The sequence below is a fragment of the Paroedura picta genome, chromosome 8 (assembly GCF_049243985.1).
Source record: "Paroedura picta isolate Pp20150507F chromosome 8, Ppicta_v3.0, whole genome shotgun sequence".
NCBI classification, from domain to species: Eukaryota; Metazoa; Chordata; class Lepidosauria; order Squamata; family Gekkonidae; genus Paroedura; species Paroedura picta.
Window position 1 is genome coordinate 88,761,606 of NC_135376.1, and position 20,225 is coordinate 88,781,830.

General features: G+C 46.7%; 1 protein-coding gene across 3 annotated transcripts in view; it reads left to right on the forward strand.

Annotated features, from left to right (window-relative positions):
- The first annotated feature begins 2,846 nt into the window (after window positions 1-2,846).
- RUFY2 (RUN and FYVE domain containing 2) overlaps window positions 2,847-20,225 on the forward strand; it is a 51,257-nt gene continuing 33,878 nt past the window's right edge. For all 3 annotated transcript variants that reach the window (XR_013233750.1, XM_077350763.1, XM_077350765.1), the window contains exons 1-7: window positions 2,847-3,028; window positions 9,104-9,277; window positions 11,661-11,778; window positions 15,317-15,418; window positions 16,360-16,483; window positions 18,381-18,442; window positions 19,315-19,380. Coding sequence is in view for 2 of the 3 variants with exons in the window: in XM_077350763.1 (XP_077206878.1) it covers window positions 2,923-3,028; window positions 9,104-9,277; window positions 11,661-11,778; window positions 15,317-15,418; window positions 16,360-16,483; window positions 18,381-18,442; window positions 19,315-19,380 (752 nt within the window). In the remaining variant the exon portion in view is untranslated. The remainder of the gene's footprint in view (window positions 3,029-9,103; window positions 9,278-11,660; window positions 11,779-15,316; window positions 15,419-16,359; window positions 16,484-18,380; window positions 18,443-19,314; window positions 19,381-20,225) is intronic.

Below are 20,225 nucleotides of genomic sequence, written 5' to 3' on the forward strand. Positions count from 1 at the left end.
CAAACATTTTGGGATTGGCTCCTAAGGCACATCCCTGGTGCCCACACACACACACATACCTCATCCCTGGTTTACTGCAAAGTCAAAACACTATGTTGCCAAAACTTCTTTTTGGATTGTTATTCATTGGTCACATTTTAGTCTGGAGAAAATATCTAATTTCTTTGTAGAAGCCACTTTGGGTCCTAGTTGGGGAGAAAGGCAGACAGAGAAAGAGAGAGAAGCAAGCAATGGCCAGGACCCCATGGTCAGGAGCAAGCTGGAGAAGGCTTTTCCCCGAAATGGAGACTTTTGAGGAAGGGCTGCCAACCCTGGTTTAAGAAATTCCTGGAGATCTGGGGTGGAGCCTTGAAAGGACAGAGTCTGAGGAGCGAAAGGGGCTCAGCAGGAACATGATTCCCATCCTCGCCACCTACTGAAGTCCTGTCTTCCTCAAGAAGTTAAACAGACTTGGTCCTGGTCAGCACCTGGATGGGAGACCACCAAGGAAATCTCGCTACTGGCCAGAGGCAGGCAGCGGCAAACCACCTTGAAACATCTCTGTGAGATGGAGGGCAGTACAACATGGACAATTTTTCTGGGGCCAACTTGGATGAAGGGTCTGAAGCTTTCCGGGCTTTCTCCCAATATGCTCCTTAAGTTTTGATCCCCTGTCCCTCCAAGCTTTGGGGGTGAAATGTTGGCAGGCCTTACGTGTGGGGGCATTTTGCCCTTCCACAGACATAAGTCATGTTTGTCCATTTGGGTCACCTTTACCCCACAATGGGGGCATTTTTTGGAAAGCCATGGCAATTCAGAACAATCCCAGAGAACCAGGGCGCAATGCCTCACCGGTGCAAAAATTGGAGATTCCGAAAATACAACCTTTGGCGGCAAAAGACATACTGGGGGGGGGGGAGCACTGTTGCATGGGAGCACGAGGTTCCTGAGTGGGAACAAATGTACTGGCTCTGGCACACAGCACCCTCTGGAGGCTGTTAGCTGTAAAGACCTCCCCAAGGGCAGGCCTGCTCGTGCACAGCCCCCTTGTGGGACTGCATAGGAGATGCTCAATGAACAATACTAACAGGTAAGTGCAACTTTGTCTTCAGCAACAAGTAGGGTGAACTACTCTAGGTTTGAAAATTCCTGGAGATTTTTTGGAGGGTAAGATTTGGGGAGGGATCTCTGCATAGTACAACACTATAATGTTTATTCTCAGTGTCATTTTTGGAGGCCATGACTTTTAGGAGCTCTTCTCAGGTTCGAGGACCCCCTGCAGTAGGCTGGCTGCTTGTGCAATGAGCTAGGCTAAAAGAGGCCTAAGCCAAGAGCGACTGACCTATACCTGATGTACCTTGTCTATGTATGCAGTGCGAGAGAGATTTCTATAAAATTCGACCCAGAGAAATGTGTGTTCCTTTTTTTCCCTTGAATGCACTAAAACCAAGCACATGCAAAGGAAATGATTTATTGTTCTTTCCCTTGACAAAGGTCAAGCTTTCTACCTTTCTTTCATACATGGCAAAAGCGGTATTTCATCAGTTCAGTTCCCAGGTGCTCCAACTCTCTTCCTTTTCTCATATTTTTCAGATTGGCCCCCCTCCCCAAATGTGCCAGGGTCTCCCAGAATGGCCGCTCTATTGCAGGGGTAATCAACCTGTGGTCCTCCAGATGTCCATGGACTACAGTTCCCATGAGCCCCTGCCAGCAAATGCTGGCAGGGGCTCATGGGAACTGCAGTCCATGAATATCTGGGGGACCACGGGTTGACTACCCCTGCCCTAGACCAGGGGTAGTCAACCTGTGGTCCTCCAGATGTTCATGGACTACAATTCCCATGAGCCCCTGCCAGCAAACGCTGGCAGGGGCTCATGGGAATTGTAATCCATGGACATCTGGAGGTCCACAGGTTGACTACCTCTGCCCTAGACCACAGAGAAGGGCTTCCCACAGTTGAGGGAGATGAAAGGGAGGAAGAGAAAGAAAATGGCTTGTCCTGGTGCTAGGGTTGCCTCGTCCCTCCTGAACATGGGAGGGGGGGGGAAGATTGGGGGGGGGGGGTAAAACTGCCTGATTGAGGTTGAGAAACTCCTGGAGATTTAGGGATGGAGTGGGCAGGGGGGGGGACCTCAATGGAGTACAATCCCATAGGACCCACCCTCCAAAGCCTCCATGTGTTCCAGGGGAACTGATGGACGAGCTGTCATTCCAGGCCCCACCTGGAGGCTGGCACCCCTGATCTTGAGTGGGGTCCCAGGCCACAGAGTTCCCCTCCCACCACCACAGCATCCATGTTCTCCAAGGTAACTGGTGGATGAGCTGTCATTCCGGGCACCATCTGGAGGTTGGCACCCGTGCGTGGCACCCTCAGTCCCCCCCCCCAGTGCCGCGGGGGTACAGGAGGGGAAGAGACCCTTCGCGCATACCCCTTCCCTTTCTCTCCCGACAACCGACACCTTGTGAGGCAGGTGGGGCTGAGAGAGCCCTGAGATTACTACTCCATGAGAACAGCATTATCGGGACTGTGACGAGCCCAGGGTCTTCCAGCTGGCTGCATGTGGAGGAGCGGGGATCAGGCTCGCCGGTCCTGATCAGGGTGCATTATCTGAAAATCAGTTCTGAAGAAGGGTAGGTGTTTAGACTCTGCTTTTCCCCGCCCGAAGGAGTCTCGCAGCACCTTCCAATCGCCCTCCTTTCCTCTCGCCTTGGGTGCGGCGGAGGACGTTCCGGCAGAGGCGCTCGGCGAGGGCAGCTCTAACAACACCGCGACTCGCCCAAGGTCACCCTGCCTGTGGAGAGGGGTCGGTGACGCCCACGCGGTTCTCCGCAGGAGAGACCGCCGCCCTCCGCCGCCGCCGCCGCCACAACCCCCACCCCACCCCCGTTTGGGCCTCCTGCCGCCAGGGGCGCCGCGGCCGAGCTCTGTGCAGAGAGGCGGAGATGCAGGCGGCGGCGGCGGCGGCGGCGGCGGAGGGGGGCTGGCGACGGGCCGGGCGAGGAGCGAAGGCAGGAGGCGCGCGGAGCTGCTCCTTGTCGCTGGCCATGGGTGAGGCGGCGCGGCCGGAGGGGGGGGAGGGGGGGAGGGGAGGGGAGGCCCTCGCCAGGCCTCGCCAGGCCTCGCCTCCGCCCGGGCTCTGAGGGGGGGGGGAAGTGTGCGGAGGCCACGGCCGCCCGGGGTATGCGCGAAGGGTTTCCTCCCTTCCCTGTGCCCCCGCGGGAGTGTGGGGGGGGGGGGGGGACTGAGGGTGCCACGCACGGGTGCCAACCTCCAGGTGGGGCCCGGAATGACAGCTCATCCACCAGTTCCCTTGGAGAACATGGATGCTGTGGCCTGGGACCCCACTCAAGATCAGGGATGCCAACCTCCAGGTGGGACCTGGAATGACAGCTCATCCACCAGTTCCCCTGGAGAACATGGATGCTGTGGCCTGGGACCCCACTGAAGGTCAGGGGTGCCAGCCTCCAGGTGGGGCCTGGAATGACAGCTCATCCACCAGTTCCCCTGGAGAACATGGATGCTGTGGCCTGGGACCCCACTCAAGATCAGGGGTGCCAGCCTCCAGGTGGGGCCTGGAATGACAGCTCATCCACCAGTTCCCCTGAAGAACATGGATGCTGTGGCCTGGGACTCCACTCAAGGTCAGGGGTGCCAGCCTCCAGGTGGGGCCTGGAATGACAGCTCGTCCATCAGTTCCCCTGGAACACATGGAGGCTTTGGAGGGTGGGTCCTATGGGATTGTACCCCACTGAGGTCCCCCCCACTCCATCCCTAAATCTCCAGGAGTTTCTCAACCTCAATCAGGCAGTTTTACCCCCCCCCCAATCTCCCTCCCACCTCCCATGGCCAGGAGGGACGTGGCAACCCTAGCACCAGGACAAGTCATTTTCTTTGTCTTCCTCCCTTTCCCTAAGCCTGTGAGAAGGCCTTCTCTGTCGTCTAGGGCAGAGGTAGTCAACCCATGGTCCACCAGATGTTCATGGACTACAATTCCCAAATGCTGGCAGGGGCTCATGGGAATTGTAGTCCATGAACATCTGGCGGACCACGGGTTGACTACCCCTGGTCTAGGGAAATCTGGGTTTAGCCACGGAATGCAGGTCTTCAAGAGGGGCTTGTTCTTTTTACCCAGCATCCTTTTTGAGGGCTAAGAATTTTGACCCTGTGGGGTGAATCTTTTCTCATGAATGACATTTTGGCAACTGGCTGCATAACACATGGAGATTTATATGCTCGATTCCGTCAGGCGATCTAGAATTAATTCCCAATGCAAAGCGGGTTGTGGGGAAGAAGAAAGTGTGTCAGAAGGGCCTGTTGGCTGAGAGCGTGTTTCCACTTCGTAGTGTAATCTTGTGTCAAAACATGAGCTGCCCCTTAAGCTTGCAGCTGGGAGAGGCTCTTCAAGAAAGAAGCCACACGTGCTCTTAGAAAAGAACAAAAAACAAACCTTAAAAGATTAACCTTAAAGATTACCGTGTGGGTTATTCCGCAAGTTTTCATGAGTCAGTGACTGCTCTTTGTTAGATGCATGAAGAACACACTCAAAAAACACTCTCAAAAGCTTACGGAACAGTAAGTTTGTAGATCCTTTGTTGTTTCTGTTATAGTAGACTTGTTGAGCCAGCTTGGTGTAGTGGTTAGGAGTGTGGATTTCTAATCTGGCATGCCAGGTTCGATTCTGCACTCCCCCACATGCAGCCAGCTGGGTGACCTTGGGTTCCCCATGGCACTGATAAAACTGTTCTGACCAAGCAGTGATTATCAGGGCTCTCTCAGCCTCACCTCCCTCACAGGGTGTCTGTTGTGGGGAAAGGAAAGGGAAGGCAACTGTAAGCCGCTTTGAGCCTCCTTTGGGTAGAGAAAAGCGGCATATAAGAAGCAACTCTTCTTCAATAATATAAGGGCTCTCTCAGCCTCACCCACCTCACAGGGTGTCTGTTGTGGGGAGAGGAAAGGGAAGGCGATTGTCAGCCACTTTGAGCCTCCTTCGGGTAGAGAAAAGCAGCATATAAGAACCAACTCAGTCCAGGGATCCCTGGATTAGGTAGTCAACCTGTGGTCCTCCAGATGTCCATGGACTACAATTCCCATGAGCCCCTGCCAGCGTTTGCTGGCAGGGGCTCATGGGAATTGTAGTCCATGGACATCTGGAGGGCCGCAGTTTGACTACCCCTGCCTAGACCACAGTCTGTTACATCAACTAGCAAGGAAATCCTCAAGGTCCTACAGGGGTTGGGCACAGGAAACTGACACAGGATCCTTAGAATCATGTGTTTTACCTTATCTGTCACTTACTGTTTTACTGTTATCTGTCACTTAGCTCTCCCCCAACCTTGCTGTGCTTACATCCAGCTTGGTAATCTTCCCTGACCAATATTTCCTGGTGACTCTTAAAAGACCGTGTCTTTAAATTGTTCAGCACTCGCCACAGACCTCCTGTAAAACAGAATTCCAGAGGGATAGCCATGTCAGACTGTTGGAGGCAGACCAAACACAGTGGTACCTTCGAGATGGGACAGATGTGTTATTGCATGAGAGCTTTTGTGAACCAGGGACCACTTCCTCGGATGCAGAAAGGTTTACATTCCATTGGCAGATACAGTCTCACACACACACACTTAAGAGGGTGAGGACTTGTTGAGTGGGGAAGCAGGACACACATGAGTAGTAAACATATAACTACCCAAGCTGACTTACGGAAATAGAGCGACGGTGTAGATGTGAGTTATTACAGAGAGAAGGCCCATTTTCCCTGGGGGCAAGGTTTGTCACATTAGAGAGCACAGATGTAAACAAGGTCAGGTCGAAAGAGTAAATGATGGAGTAAGACTGGGTGTGGACCATTCATAATAGTTGATTAATAACCACGTAAGATGAATCTGAACAGTGTAGGTGAACCTGCAGGTTCAGTGGTGAGCTAACCACCCCCTCTTTGCATCCAAGCATGGTAGTATCTAAGAAGCTGTATATGAATTCAACTCAGCAGCTTCTTACTGGATCCTTTCTGTCATACTCTTCTCCTCAAGTACTGCAATGCCAAAGTCTGCTACTGAATGGACTGGGAGGTACAAACTTTCCCTCGCTGGTTTTGGCACATTTCCACTTAGTCTCTTATTGCAGAGATGTCCAGTTTGGCCTGTGTAAAGGGCAGGAGGTCATGGCTGGTACAGGAAGGTATGCATCATGAGTGTGCAGGAGAATGACCCCTTGATCATGTGGTTTGTGAGTGGTTTGCAAAGGAGGTGGCATTACCCTCATGTTACGGATAGGAAACTGAAGCGGAGAGATTATGCTTTATCTACGATCCAGATTACACACACACACACACACACACACACACACACACACACACAAATGTTAGCCTCTTTAAATCAAGGAAAGCTACTTTGATTGAGGGATTGAAAGCCAAACCTCCTCTTATTTCCCCTTTTCCTCTTTCCTCATTATCGCATAAACCTAAGTGGTTCCACCATGGGGCTTTAAATGCTTCTTGGAGATGGGTATTTGCAGTGGAGAATAAACCAGGGGAGAGAGAGTTGTTCTACTTTCCATCTAAGTGGAATTTGCTTTTACTGTTCTAAATGGACCACAAAACTGATGTATCTTTGGTTAATGTGTACTTTGGGCATAAAGCTGCCTTGTGACTCCAGAGCCAGGACAAAATTGGGGGAGGGGGGTCTTTGACCCTCAGCGACTTGTGCTACACAAGTCTGTTTTGTAATTAACATGGGCTTTAGGGGGGTATTGTGTTATTTGTGTAGCCTAGACTTCTTAATATCTCCTTGACACTAAATTAAATTGCAGAAACAGGAATCTAGCCATGACGTTAGACTGTTCATATAGGGACTGAATGCTGAAGTAGATTTGTAGGTTGCAGGAGAAATTGTTCTAGCTATATAGACCGAGGACTAGATTTCTTTTTGAATTATACATAATATACCATAAAACTGCTAGTAAAACCTGCTTTTACCAGCAATGGTGCTATGATTATAGGTTTGCTGAGCTTCGGCATGTCTTCCTTGGATTTCAGACCATATTGCATATAATTGCTGTGAAAAAGGGTACAGGAAAGGAACGGGATCAGTATGAATCAATCGACTGTTGTGACTCCAGCCACTTTGTTGCTTTGTTCTGAAATGGAGCATCCTAGGCTAGGTAAACAGTAGCTCGATCTGCCCACATCTTCATTTGTTTCTTAGCCGGGATAAGAATTTTGCATTACTTAAAAACTTTTGTGGCCAGATTGTCCCACTTTTGGAGGGGCATCTGGGGGCACCTGGCAAATTGTATTTAAGTTGAATATACTGCGTTGAGCAGGGGGTTGGACTAGATGGCCTTCCAACTCTATGATTCTATGATTTTATATATATATATATATATATATATATATATATATATATATATATATATATATATATATATATATATATATATATATATATGAAACTTTTTGTTGCTCCATATAGACCAACTTTTAATCAAGAACCACCCCCCTCCCGGTCCGTGGTGTCCCGCTTTACCAATGTTAAAATCTGGTCACCTTAGTCTAGCATTTAAGCCAGGGGTGGCCAAACTGTGGCTCTCCAGATGTCTATGGACTACAATTACCATGAGCCCCTGCCAGCACAGGCCCCTTGGTGATTTAAACCTCCTGCTCTCTGTTATATAATAGTATCACAAAATGTTTCCTGTTAGCATTACAAATACCTTATTTTCACAAACATTTGTTTGATTCAATTCCTTCAATTACAGACCCTTCATTGGCTAGATCTTTGAGTGCAGGAAAGCCTTTTTAAAGACAGCTCTGTTGCTGGCTTGGGTTTATTTGTTTTTTTTTACAGACACCATTTTATTTATGCTGTTATTAATATTGTGGACCGCTAAATGGACAAATAAGTGGGTTCTAGATCAAACCAAGGCTGAACATTCCCTAGAATCTAAAATTAATAAACTGAGCTTATCCTGCTTTGGTCACATCATAAAAAGGCCAGAGTCACGGAGAAAGACAATAATGCTAGGAGAAATTGGAATCAGCAGGGAAAACAGAGGGCCTAACAGGAGATGGATTGATTCAGCCAAGGAGACCATGGCTCTTAGTTTGGAAGGTCATCGATTCATAGGGTAGCTGTCTTGTTATAGCAGGGGTGGCCAAGCTGAGGCTCCCCAGATGTCCATGAACTTCAGTTACCATGAGCCCTGCCCGCACATTGTCAGACTCATAGTGACTGTAGTCCATGAGCAGCTGGAGAGCCACGGTTTCGGCCACCACTGCGCCATAGACTCACAGATTTATTGTGGCACAAACTTTCCTTGGCAAATCCCTCTTCATAAATATTGTGAAGAAGGTAAGAGTGAAACTGTGTGTGTGTGAAGTTTAAAAAGTCCATAGGACAGCTGTTGTGTTTGTGGATCTGCCGAGGACCAAGCTTGAGGTCCGAGGCAGGATTCAAGCAGATGTGTAATTGACCAACGCGCTGCTAGATCCCGCCTGCTGGATCCAGTCGATTTAAACCTCGATCTATCCAGTCTTGGCCCTGGACAGAGTGGTGGGGGTTTTTTGTGGCAATTTTGGTTCTGTATTGTGGGCTCCACATCTGGAATCATTTCTCTATATTAGAAGATGACGAAGAGTTGGTTCTTATATGCCGCTTTTCTCTATCCGAAGGAGGCTCAAAGCGGCTTACATTCGCTTTCCCTTTCCACTCCCCACAACCGACACCCTGTGAGGTGGGTGAGGCTGAGAGAGCCCTGATATTACTGCTCGGTCAGAACAGCTTTCTCAGTGCTGTGACTAACCCCAGGTCACCCAGCTGGCTGCATGTGGGGGAGCGGGGAATCAAACCCAGCTCGCCAGATTAGAAGTCCGCACTCCTAACCACTACTCCAAGCTGGCTCTCATTACTAGGAGCCTCACATGTTGTGTTTCTTATGCCACCAAACAGGCCTTATTGTAATAGTATTGATATCACTAGGGGCCAAGCCCGTTGCATTCAGGAATACAACGGGTGCTAGATTGGGGTGGTGATGGTGGCACTTAAGCCATGAGACACGCTCTTCCTCCAAGGCCTTACCAGAAATATTAAGTGGAACAAATGTCTTTTTCCCCCTTTTTTTCTCCTTTAGCTGTGAAAGACCCCACAGCAGTGGAACGAGCAAATTTATTGAATATGGCTAAACTGAGTATCAAGGGACTCATTGAATCTGCTCTGAGCTTCGGACGCACTCTTGATTCTGATTATCCCCCTTTGCAACAGTTCTTCGTCGTTATGGAGCATTGCCTGAAACATGGCCTTAAAGGTAAACGTAGCCTGTTTTTATTTTATATTGGTTTTGACAGAGCATCTTAGAATTTTATTTTGGGTTGTAGTACAGGAATGCCACAGTAGATCAGTCACTGCGGTTGGCTAGCCCAGGGGTAGTCAACCTGTGGTCCTCCAGATGTCCATGGACTACAATTCCCATGAGCCCCTGCCAGCAAATGATGGCAGGGGCTCATGGGAATTGTAGTCCATGGACATCTGGAGGATCACAGGTTGACTACCCCTGGGCTAGCCAACAAAAATGTCTCCAAACCAATCATCCACCACTTTTTGCCTTCACTGATCCACACTGTGGAGATCTGAAATCCCAGTTATTCCAATGGACAAGCTGTCTGTTTCCAGACTTGGGTCCGTTACTATTTCTCGGGCTAGTTGAAGCAGCCTCCACTTTTCCAGGAGTTTCCCATCTCCTTCGTGATCAGCTCTCGTGATCAGCTCTTGCCGCATTCAGACGACACAAACTACCATTTGACCTGGTTTGTCAAAATGGGATTTATGTATCGCCCACTGCCTGGAATTCTAAAGTGCTCAAACTTATGGTTAGATAAAAGTTTTCAGTCATAGTAGGATGTACCGGGAGTGCGGGGCGGGGACGACAGCGGGTGCAAATGCAAGCATTTCAGTCTCATTCACATTTCAAGCAAATCATGAGTTCGGTCGGGCCGTTTTGACTGATAAACATACTCTTTGTGGCAGTCAGATACAGACTAGCTGCATCTGAAGAAGTGAGCAGTGACTCACAGAAACTCATACCCTGCCACAAATTTCGTTAGTCTTTTATGTGCTACTGGACTCTTGGCCTTCTCTCCTACTGTCTCCCACAGCGACCCATCTAGATCTAAATCACGGTTAGTTCGTGATATCTAAATACAGCTGTTGGCTCCTAGTTGTTTCCCTTTTCTGTTGATATACTTGGATTCTTTGGGCTCCTGACCAGCTTTCTTTTGCCTTCTTATGACACGAACACATGAAGCTACTGGATGCTGAGTAGGACCCTTAGTCTATCCCAGGGGTGGTCAAACTGTGGCCCTCCAGATGTCCATGGACTACCATTCCCATGATCCCCTAGCAGTGAATGCAGTTCAGTGTTGTCTACTCAGACTGACAGCTGCTCTACCGAGTTTCAAGCAGAGGTCTTTCACATTACCTGCTACTTTACCTGAAGATGTCAGGGTTTGAACCTGAGGCTTCCTACATGCCAAGCAGATGCTCAGCTACTGGACCATAGCCTCTCCCCATTATAACAGAGTGTTGTACAACATTCCTTTGAATCATTATGTAGAGCAGCCTTTCTCAACTTTTTTACTGTTGAGAAACCCCTGAAACATTCTTCAGGCTTTGAGAAACCCCAGAAGTGGTGCGATCATGCAGAATATTGTTGGGAAACACAGCTGTGGACATGCCCACCTGGGGCCCCACCCCTTCCCACCCCTCCAGGCCCATCATTGGCCATTTGGGATGGGGAAAGCAGGTTGACATGACCATACGTGGTCATGTCACCAGATAAGTGTTAAACAAATTATACATATATAAATTCCCATCCATTCAGTCTACCAGGGCTGTCAAGAAACTGCACGGTTTCACAAAACCCTGGTTAAGAAAGCTTGGTATAGAGTCTCCAACATATTTGGATGCCAAGAGACCTGGAGAAAAAATGCCCCTTCAGTAGAAGCTTAGTGTGGAAGTGGCCATCTGAAATGTTTTATGATATGGAGGCAGATAACATCACCAGGTAAATAACAACCCATTAAATCTCTATTAAAATGCTGCACACTTTCTCTCTCTCCAGACAGCTGGAAACCCTACTGGGATGGCATATTAAATATGCTTATGTTGACAAAATGCAACTTATTTTATTTTTCTATTATGTTTTTATTTATTAATTTACATGTAAATGTAAATTTTAGCTTGTATTTTTATGTGAATATATTTTAATTACTATGTAATCAATCCTGAGTCCACAGAGACAGGGTGGAAAACAAATACATTATAAATCAAACAATATAAAATCCTAAGAAGAGTTAAACTTGATGAAGTATTCCATCCTTCCGAGGTCGGTAAAATGATTACCCAGCTTGCTTGCTGGGGGGTAAACGGTAATGACTGGGGAAGGCACTGGCAAACCACCCTGTATTGAGTCTGCCAAGAAAACGCTAGAGGGCGTCACCCCAAGGGTCAGACATGACCTGGTGCTTGCACAGGGGATACCTTTACCTTTACGTTTACGTCTCTTTAGGATTGCCCCATCACATATTATATAACTTTTTGCCCACCTAGTTATCGGGTAGCTGCTGTATTAATGGTGCTGAGAGTGTAAAGTAGAATTTGAGGAGTCATAATGTTTATGTTTCTCCTTCCAGTAAGAAAATCTTTTCTAAGTTACAATAAAACGATCTGGGGCCCTTTGGAGCTTGTCGAGAAGCTGTACCCAGAGGCCGAGGAGATTGCTGCCAGTGTGCGAGACTTACCTGGTCTCAAGTAAGTTGTGCTGCTAACAAAGATCTCATTACACCCATTGGCCATTACTTATGCCTTGCCTGCACCTCTTTTCTTGCTTCCGATGTGAGACCTACTGGGACAGGGATCCATATTTCACTAAGTTACATAAAAACCAGAAATCAGAAAAATTCAGGTTTTTTTAAATCATCCGTTGCATGCATCAGATTAATTTTTTATTAATAATACTTTATTGAATTTAACCAGAGATTAGCCAGTCTTTCAGTAGCACTGTCAGAACCCCCTCATGCTCCAGATTCCCAGTGACTCTGAGGAAGAAGGAGCCTTCTTTCTGGAGGAAATACTGAGGTTTCCAAACAGATAGCCAAATATTGTGCCATAACATACAAATTACACCAAAAGCATGTTTTTGGAAATCTGTCATGACTTAGGTACTCTACTGAACCTGATATGTTTTTGGATCAATTCTTACCAGAGCAGAGTAAAGGGGTAACAAGGTGTTGCATGATCTGGACATTATACTTTTAAAAATACAGCCGCAAATCCTGTTTGCCTTTTTACCTACTGAATCACACTGCTGGCTCATGTTCAGTGTATGGTCTACAAAGATCCCCAGATCCTTTTCACACATACTGTGTGAAGCCACATACTGTGTGTGCCAAGACAAGTCTCACCCATCCTATCGTGATTCATTTGATTTTTCCTACCTAAATGCAGAACTTTACATTTTTCACTATTAAAATTCATTTTATTCAATTTAGCCCAGTTTTCCAGCCTGTGAAGATCATCCTGTATTCTGATTCTGTCTTCTGGTATGTTTGCTACCCCTCCCAGTTTAGTATCATCTGCAAATTTAATAAGCACCCCTTCTATTCCCTCATCCAAATAATTTGTGAATATGTTGAATAACACAGGGCCCAGGACAGATCCCTGAGACATTTTACTTGTCATTCCTCACCAAGAAGATGATGAACCATTTACAAGCACCCTTCAGGTACAATCTGTCAACCAGTTATTAATCCACCTAACAGTAATGGAATCCATACCACATTTTACCAACTTGCCAATAAGAATATCATGGGGAACCTTGTAGAAATCCTCTACTTTTTAGAATAAAGTGTGAACAGGCATTCTTTTAGCTTCTGTACCTTCTCCTTTTGATAAGGTTCCACATTATATTCTTGTTCACAAATTGGTAAAATGCGGTATGAATCCTAATTCTGTCAGGTGGATCAATAACTGGTTGACAAATCGTACCCAGAGGGTACTTGTTAATAGTACAGCATCTTCTTAGAAAAGAGTGACAAGTGGAGTGCCCCAAGGATCTGTCCTGGGGCCTGTGTTGTTCAACATATTTATAAATGATTTGGTTGAGGGATTAGAGGGGATACTTATTAAATTTGTAGATGAATCTACAAATAGATGAATCTACAAATTTAGGCATCCTAAGGTAGCGGTCCCCAACCTTTCTCAGGTCAGGGACCGCCTCTGGAGTGAGGGGAGAGCCGACGGCCCGGGTGCTGCAAAAACGCACACGCGCAGTCGCCGCGCGCGCATGTTTTACCACCAGGTGGCGCTAACGCACATGCGCGGCAACTGCATGCGCGTTTGCTTCACTGCCGTACTGTATCTGATAGAGAGGCTGATTCTGTGAAGGCAAAGGGGTGGCAGGTTACAGTAGATGAGCGATAGGGCTGTGAGTGTCCTGCATAGTGCAAGGGGATGGACTAGATGACCCAGGAGGTCCTTTCCAACTCTATGATTCTATGATTCCTCCAGGAGCACTACTAACTTGCACTCGGTGCATGTGTATTTAAAGTTATTCTGAGGTAAAAATACAAACATGCCACAGACAGTGCAAGTCACAGCCTCATGTCCGTCACCAGCTGTGCCGCTTCGATCCATTGTGGTAAGAAGCAGACTCCCTCTGCAAATTCTGGAACTCTTGCATAGCCTTCTGGCTTGATCCACAAGCCAAGAGCCCTTTAGGTTTTGTAGTTTGGCATGCACCTTTGGCACACGCCTCTGGCAAGCAAGAGCCTTTATAGCTCAAAGCCTTTTATAGCCCAGCTGAGGGTGGAACTAACCACCAGCCCCAGGCAAAACTGCCAACTAATGCAAATCGACTAATGCAGACCCCACCACCCAGGCAAGGAACAGACAAAAAAACACCAACACTCAAACAGCCCCCACTCTCCTGCAACCTATATAATCTCACATACTATAAGAAAGAAAGCAACACTCACCAGTAGCTCCTGAGCTGGCACTTTCCCCGTCTCCCTGCCCAGCTTCTTGTGCATTTCCCTGGGCATGCAAGAAAGGGCCACAAGAGCCAAGCACCGACACAATCCCTTCTGACCATCCACTCAGAATCTGCCTATATTTACAGAAACAGCATTTCTGTCAGATAGCTAGCTAGCTTCTGCTTAAAAACTTCCAAAGGAGATCCCCCCACCTCCCGAGGAAGCCTGTTCCATTGAGGAACTATTCTAAATGTAAGAAACTTCTTCCAGATGTTTAGCTGAAAATTCATTTGAATTAATTTCATCCCACTGGTTCTGGTCCAGCCCCCGTGGGCAACAGAAAACAACTCTCCTCCATCCTCTATATGACAGCCTTTCAAGTACTTTTCAAGTCAGATGATCTTGGTGACCGTTGGGGAGCATAGTAGAAGAGGCGATCCCGCAGATCTGCCAGTTTAAATAGTTGTCTCAGAAAACCAATGGTGCAACATATTTTTGTATCCTTTACCACAGAAAAGATCTGTTATGATTGGGATTTGATTTTGTTGTGTGGCTACTTTTTTTTATATATATATATAATTTTTATTTTTCCAAAAAGATAGAAATAACATAGATACATATAATAAACATCAGTGAAGCAATTGTTTAGAATCTAAGCATATTAGAACCCGCTCCTTTCCCTTCTGGTTTACTATTTTAGATAGTTCAGATAAGGACTCCCATTGTTCCCGAAAGGCTTCTTCTGATTTTCCATTAATCATTAATGTCAATTTAGCCATCTTGGCGAGATCTGCCAATTTGCTCAGCCAGTCTTCTATTGACGGTAGCTCATGCGTTTTCCATTTTCTAGCCAGGACTAATCTTGCCGCCGTCGTCGCGTAGAAGAATAAACTTCTTGTGTGTGTTGGGAGGTGTGTGGCTACTTTTTGAGTGAGGGCTTGAAATTTCCTTTTCAGAAAGCTGTTGATTGCCATCAAGACTATGGGTTGGATCGATGACATTTCAAGAGGAATTCCCCTTGTGCTTTTCTGCTTTTCCATCTTGTTCTTCCTCTCACAGCCCATTCCACCCCTTGAGAAGCCACTCCTGAGGATAGGGACTCTTAGGGATGATATGGGACAGGGGTAGTCAAACTGCGGCCGCAGTTTGACTACCCCTGATATGGGATGTGACACTGGGAGCCCTCAGATGCAGACATTACTGTCCTCTCTTGGCCAAACCGATGTGCTCATCCATTTACAGAAAGAGAATGTGAGATCAACCCAATGTCTGGTGCATGTTTGGGTACTTTCTGAGCTCTTCCTTTCCTTTATGAGGACTCCACTGGGACGTGCTCGGGCCTGGTTACGACTGGCACTGATGCAGAAGAAGATGGCGGACTATCTACGATGTCTCATCTTTCGAAGAGACCTTCTCAGGTGAGGGCCGGTCTAGAAGTCTGTGAGGAAAATTAAGGTCATTTGCTGCCATAACAGTATATTTGTGTTGTGTTGCAGTGTAGTTAGTAAATGGACAGTGATTCAACATTCAGCTGAAGAGGGGTGTGTGTGTGTGTTCACCAAAGAATCTTACCATTTCGGTTCCTTTTACACCACAAAAAGTCTGATCAGGTCATTTGCTTGTATTACTTAAACTGATTTACTGAAAATGCTCCATGCCCTTGGCATAAACAGGGATAACACCAAATTGCTTACAAAATGCAAAATTGTAGAGCTTTTTTTCAGTTTTTGCTTTTGTGTTCTTATGGATGGGATGGGAGCATTTGTCTGTGAAGAAGAGCAGGGCAGCACACTTGTCCAGACTGTGTGTGGTTGGGATTTGTGTTTGAGTCAAGCGCTATCTCCTGAGTAGACACTCTCCTTCCCCCACCCCATGTTGCCAATTTTAAACATTAGGCCCAGACGTCTTCTGACCTTTCTCCATAGCCATGTGAGTTAAAAACTTTGGCTGTATTCCAGGCAAATGTAAACATTTTACGTGTTTAAGTGTGCTACCCTAAGCAGAGATGTCCATTGAAGTCAATATGCTTAGGTGTAATTCCACTTCGGACTGCACTATAATGCAAAGTCAGACTTCTTAATTTTGTTCAGTGGATTGCACCTTTTTTGGATTTAAGAGACTGTATGAAGCTTCTATGACGTTGCCATATTATAAAATCCATTGTGATTTACCTGGTTTTAAAAATCAGTTTGAATATCAGCAGTGAAGTCAATTGAAGGATTGATTGAGAGGCATTTCTTTTAATAAGCTTATTAAAATGTGTGTCATGTTATTAAAAGTGTCTTAAAATAATAATAAAAAATAAAAATGTGTGTTATGCTGTAAAGCTAGTTTTTAAGAAGCAATGTGTTTTTGGCAGTGAATTTTACGAATATCATGCCCTGATGATGGAAGAAGAAGGCGTCGTCATTGTCGGATTGCTTGTTGGCTTAAACGTAATAGATGCCAACCTGTGTGTGAAGGGAGAAGACTTGGATTCACAAGTGAGTGAATACAAAGCTGTAAGCGAGTATCTTGTAGTAAGATTCATTCATTCATTCATTCATTCATTCATTCATTCTTTGAAGTAATGACAGACAAAAGGCTTGCTTCTCTCTCTGTGCTAGCTGGCTCGGAAGAAGCTTGGTCTTAAGCTTGCTTGAAGCTTGCTTGCCTTCTCGAGCAGGTTAGCCTTTTATTTTATTTTCAGCTCAGGAAAGCAGACTTTTCAATATACATTTTAGTCATGAAAGTTTACAGAAGATTTTGGTTGTGTACACATTACATTGTTATCAGAGTGGCTTAATTTTCACCCAGGAAGGTTTCTTGAGATTAGCTATTTACAGAAACCCTGTCTTTCTGATGATTACACAGAGACCAGAGACTGGCCTTTCCTGCCCCTGCCCCAGCCTGGGTGTACCCAACAGTTAGGAGCAGAGACAAGATTAGACAAATCTCTACCATTCATTGATTCATTCATTCATTCATTCATTGATTCATTCATTCATTCATTCACATACCAGAATGTTACAAAATATATATGGCAGAAGGTCAGAACAAGAGACAATATAAACAGACAATAGCAGAACAGATAAAATTATTAGGTACTTCAACTATATATTTAGTGACCATGGCTGTAATCTCAGGGGAATAATCATTTAATAGATGTTTAATAGATGTTGGAATACACTTTGCTTATTTACCTTTTGATTTTAATAAAAAGAAAAGGAATCCTTTACAGGAAACCTCATGAAGCTGGCAATCTAGAAGGATACGTACAGGGGGACTTGCTGTAGAGCAGGGGTGGCTCTCCAGATGTCCATGGGCTAGATGTCCATGGACTACAATTCCCATGAGGCCCTGCTGGCTCCAGGGACATGTGGAGAGCCACAGTTTGGCCACTCTTTCTGTAGAGGGTACAGCTGTGTTAGTTGCTGTGCATACATCTATCGCCTTTAAAACTCTGTTTTTCATATGACTGCAGAGAGGGGCTACGCATCTTCATAGTGTCCCTTGCCCTAAAGGGCATATTTGAATGTGGCTTGTCATATCAAATAACGTGCTTCTTCTCTGATCCATAAAACCTCATTGTTTATTCGTTTCCTTTATTTAAGCTCTGCCTCCCCCCTCTCCCCCTGCTTGGGGACACAAAGCTGCTTAAATAATGTTTTCTGTCCTCCATTTCATCCTCACAACAACCTTGTGAGGAAGATCAGGCTGAGAGTGTATGATGGGCCCAGGTCCACCCAGCAATCTTCCATGGCAGAGGGGGGATTTGAATCCAGCTCTCTCAGGTTCTGGCCCAACCACCGCACAACACTGACACTCTTCTGGGGCATTTTGAAATCCTTCTGGGGGAACATGAGAAGACTCTGACTAAGGAAGATCAGAATATGCTTTGCTGTACTCACAGAAGCCCCTTGTGCACATATCTGGACCAGCGTCATAAGCTAAAGATGATTGCCTGAACTTTTTGAATAGTAGAAATTGTTAGAGTTACCTGTGCATTACATTATTAATAACACAGCTGTTATTCATAACTAGGGGCCAAGCATTCAGGAAAACAATGGCACTAGATGCGGGGAGGGGGTGGAAGAACTCTGCAGATGGCCTCTCCCTCCCCCCAGGAGTGGGGGACAGAAGGCGATTGGCTGGCTGCTGGACAGACAGGCAAGCTGGTTGGAAGAGGAGGCACTCAGGGGTAGGACAGCCTCCCTTAGTGGGTGTTAAGCACTGAGTGGCACTTAAGTCTAGGCCTTACCAGAAATATGTTATGTGGAACAGATGTGGAATTTCTCACTCCACTGATTACATTCCCAGTCTGGTCAGCAGAATGAAGCCTTCCTCCTTCCTTCCCTCCCTCCCTCCCTCCAAAATGCAAATAAACCTATTTCTTCTCAGGTTGGCGTGATTGATTTCTCTATGTATTTGAAGAATGAAGATGATATAGAAAGCAAAGAAAGGTATGTTGTGCTGGCATTTTTAGTAGATTGAACTGAATCGTTTGCTGGGGGGTGGGAATCTAATGTTTTTAACAGTTTTAACAGGTGATTCCACTTGATGCTTATTAAAGGCAAATGTGTGAACTGGGAGTAGAAAGAATTACTCAGATCACAAAACTGCACAAAATGCAAAGGCAGATGCAACTAAGGGGCAGCAGAGGAAGCCACCCAGGGCTCTATGCTGGGGGAGGAAAGGGAAGGCAACTGTAAGCCGCTTTGAGACTCCTTCAGTTAGAGAAAAGCAGCATATAAGTACCAACTCTTCTTCTTCTCCTTGCCCCCAGCCTTGCTACCCTGATCATCCAGTTCAGCAGCAGTGGTTTCCGGGTCCTGGCCCATCTACAACTCGGGCAGCCATCTTCTGGAGTTTTCCACTTGCCTCATAGGAGTGCAGGGATGACCCCTTGCTTGGATCCCCATGATAGCAGCTGGGTGGGATGGGTGGGGAGTGATTCTGGGTTCCCATTTCCCTGTGCTCACCACAGAGAGGAAATATCTGGCCCAATCTGGTGCTTTTGCTGTTGAAGTGGACTGCATGATAGGGTTGTGTTAAGAATTTTGAGTGGAACCCCACCATTCCTACCCTCTCCAAACCACACACCCCAGTTCTTTTGGGGTGCCTATTGGAAAGGACCAGTCGCTCAGCCATTTCCTCCTGCTTTTGTCAGACAAGGCCATTCTGTGCCTGAACCTGTGCCTGTAACGATTCCATGGTTTGGATTATGACTACATGGTAGTCGAATTTTTAAATTCCCGTCTTTCTGCTGCAGGTCCAGGGGCTCAAGAAAATGTCTGATCAGATAGTCTCTCAATTCTCTCTTCTTTTAAAATAGAAATGACCATATTGCTGCTATACTGGATCAGAAGAATTACGTTGAAGAATTAAACCGACAGCTGAAGTAAGTATACACGCGGTGGCGTGCTAAAGTCCATAGAAGAGGTCCCCTCACTTTGAAAGTTTAAGCCTCCCTGCAAAATGGTGCCTTTCTCGCTGCAGAACCAGACTCTGGAAATTGCACCCTTGCTTTGGCTCCTTTGAACGGCTGGATGGTATGCTGGGGCTCTGGGAAGGGATGATTCTGGAAGGGATTTCACCACGGAAAGCGCCCCTCCCCTCTGTAGAACCTGAGGATGCGAGGTGGGAGGGGGCCGCTCTAGGAGCCTGATCTCATTGCAGCTGGGAAGCCAAGCAGGACCAGAATTTGGGTGGGAGGCCACCAGGCTGCTGTACAGGGAAAGGCAGGGGTAGTCAAACTGCGGCCCTCCAGATGTCCATGGACTATAATTCCCACGAGCCCCTGCCAGCGAATGCTGGCAGGGGCTCATGGGAATTGTAGTCCATGGACATCTGGAGGGCCGCAGTTTGACTACCCCTGGGGGAAGGCAATGTCAAGCCATCCCTGTTCATCTCTTGCCTTAAAGCTCCCATAAGGGGTCACCATGCGACTCGAAGGTACACTTTAGCCCGCCTTATGCTGTGAGAAGTTTGGCATACAATGTGTCTGATTAAGCCACTCTCTAATTAGGTTCCCACGAACACATTGAGGGAGAAAGCCCTTGTTGGCACAGCCTGGAGCTTAATGCCGTCATACAAGATGGCGCTTTTCTGCAGCAAGTATGCAAGCTATAGAAGATAGATAGACCTAAACCAACCTTTTTCAGCCTTTTTGACCATGGATGAAACCCTGAAATACTTTTCAGGCTTCATGGAACCCCGGAAGTGGTGACATGCCCCTCCAGAGAA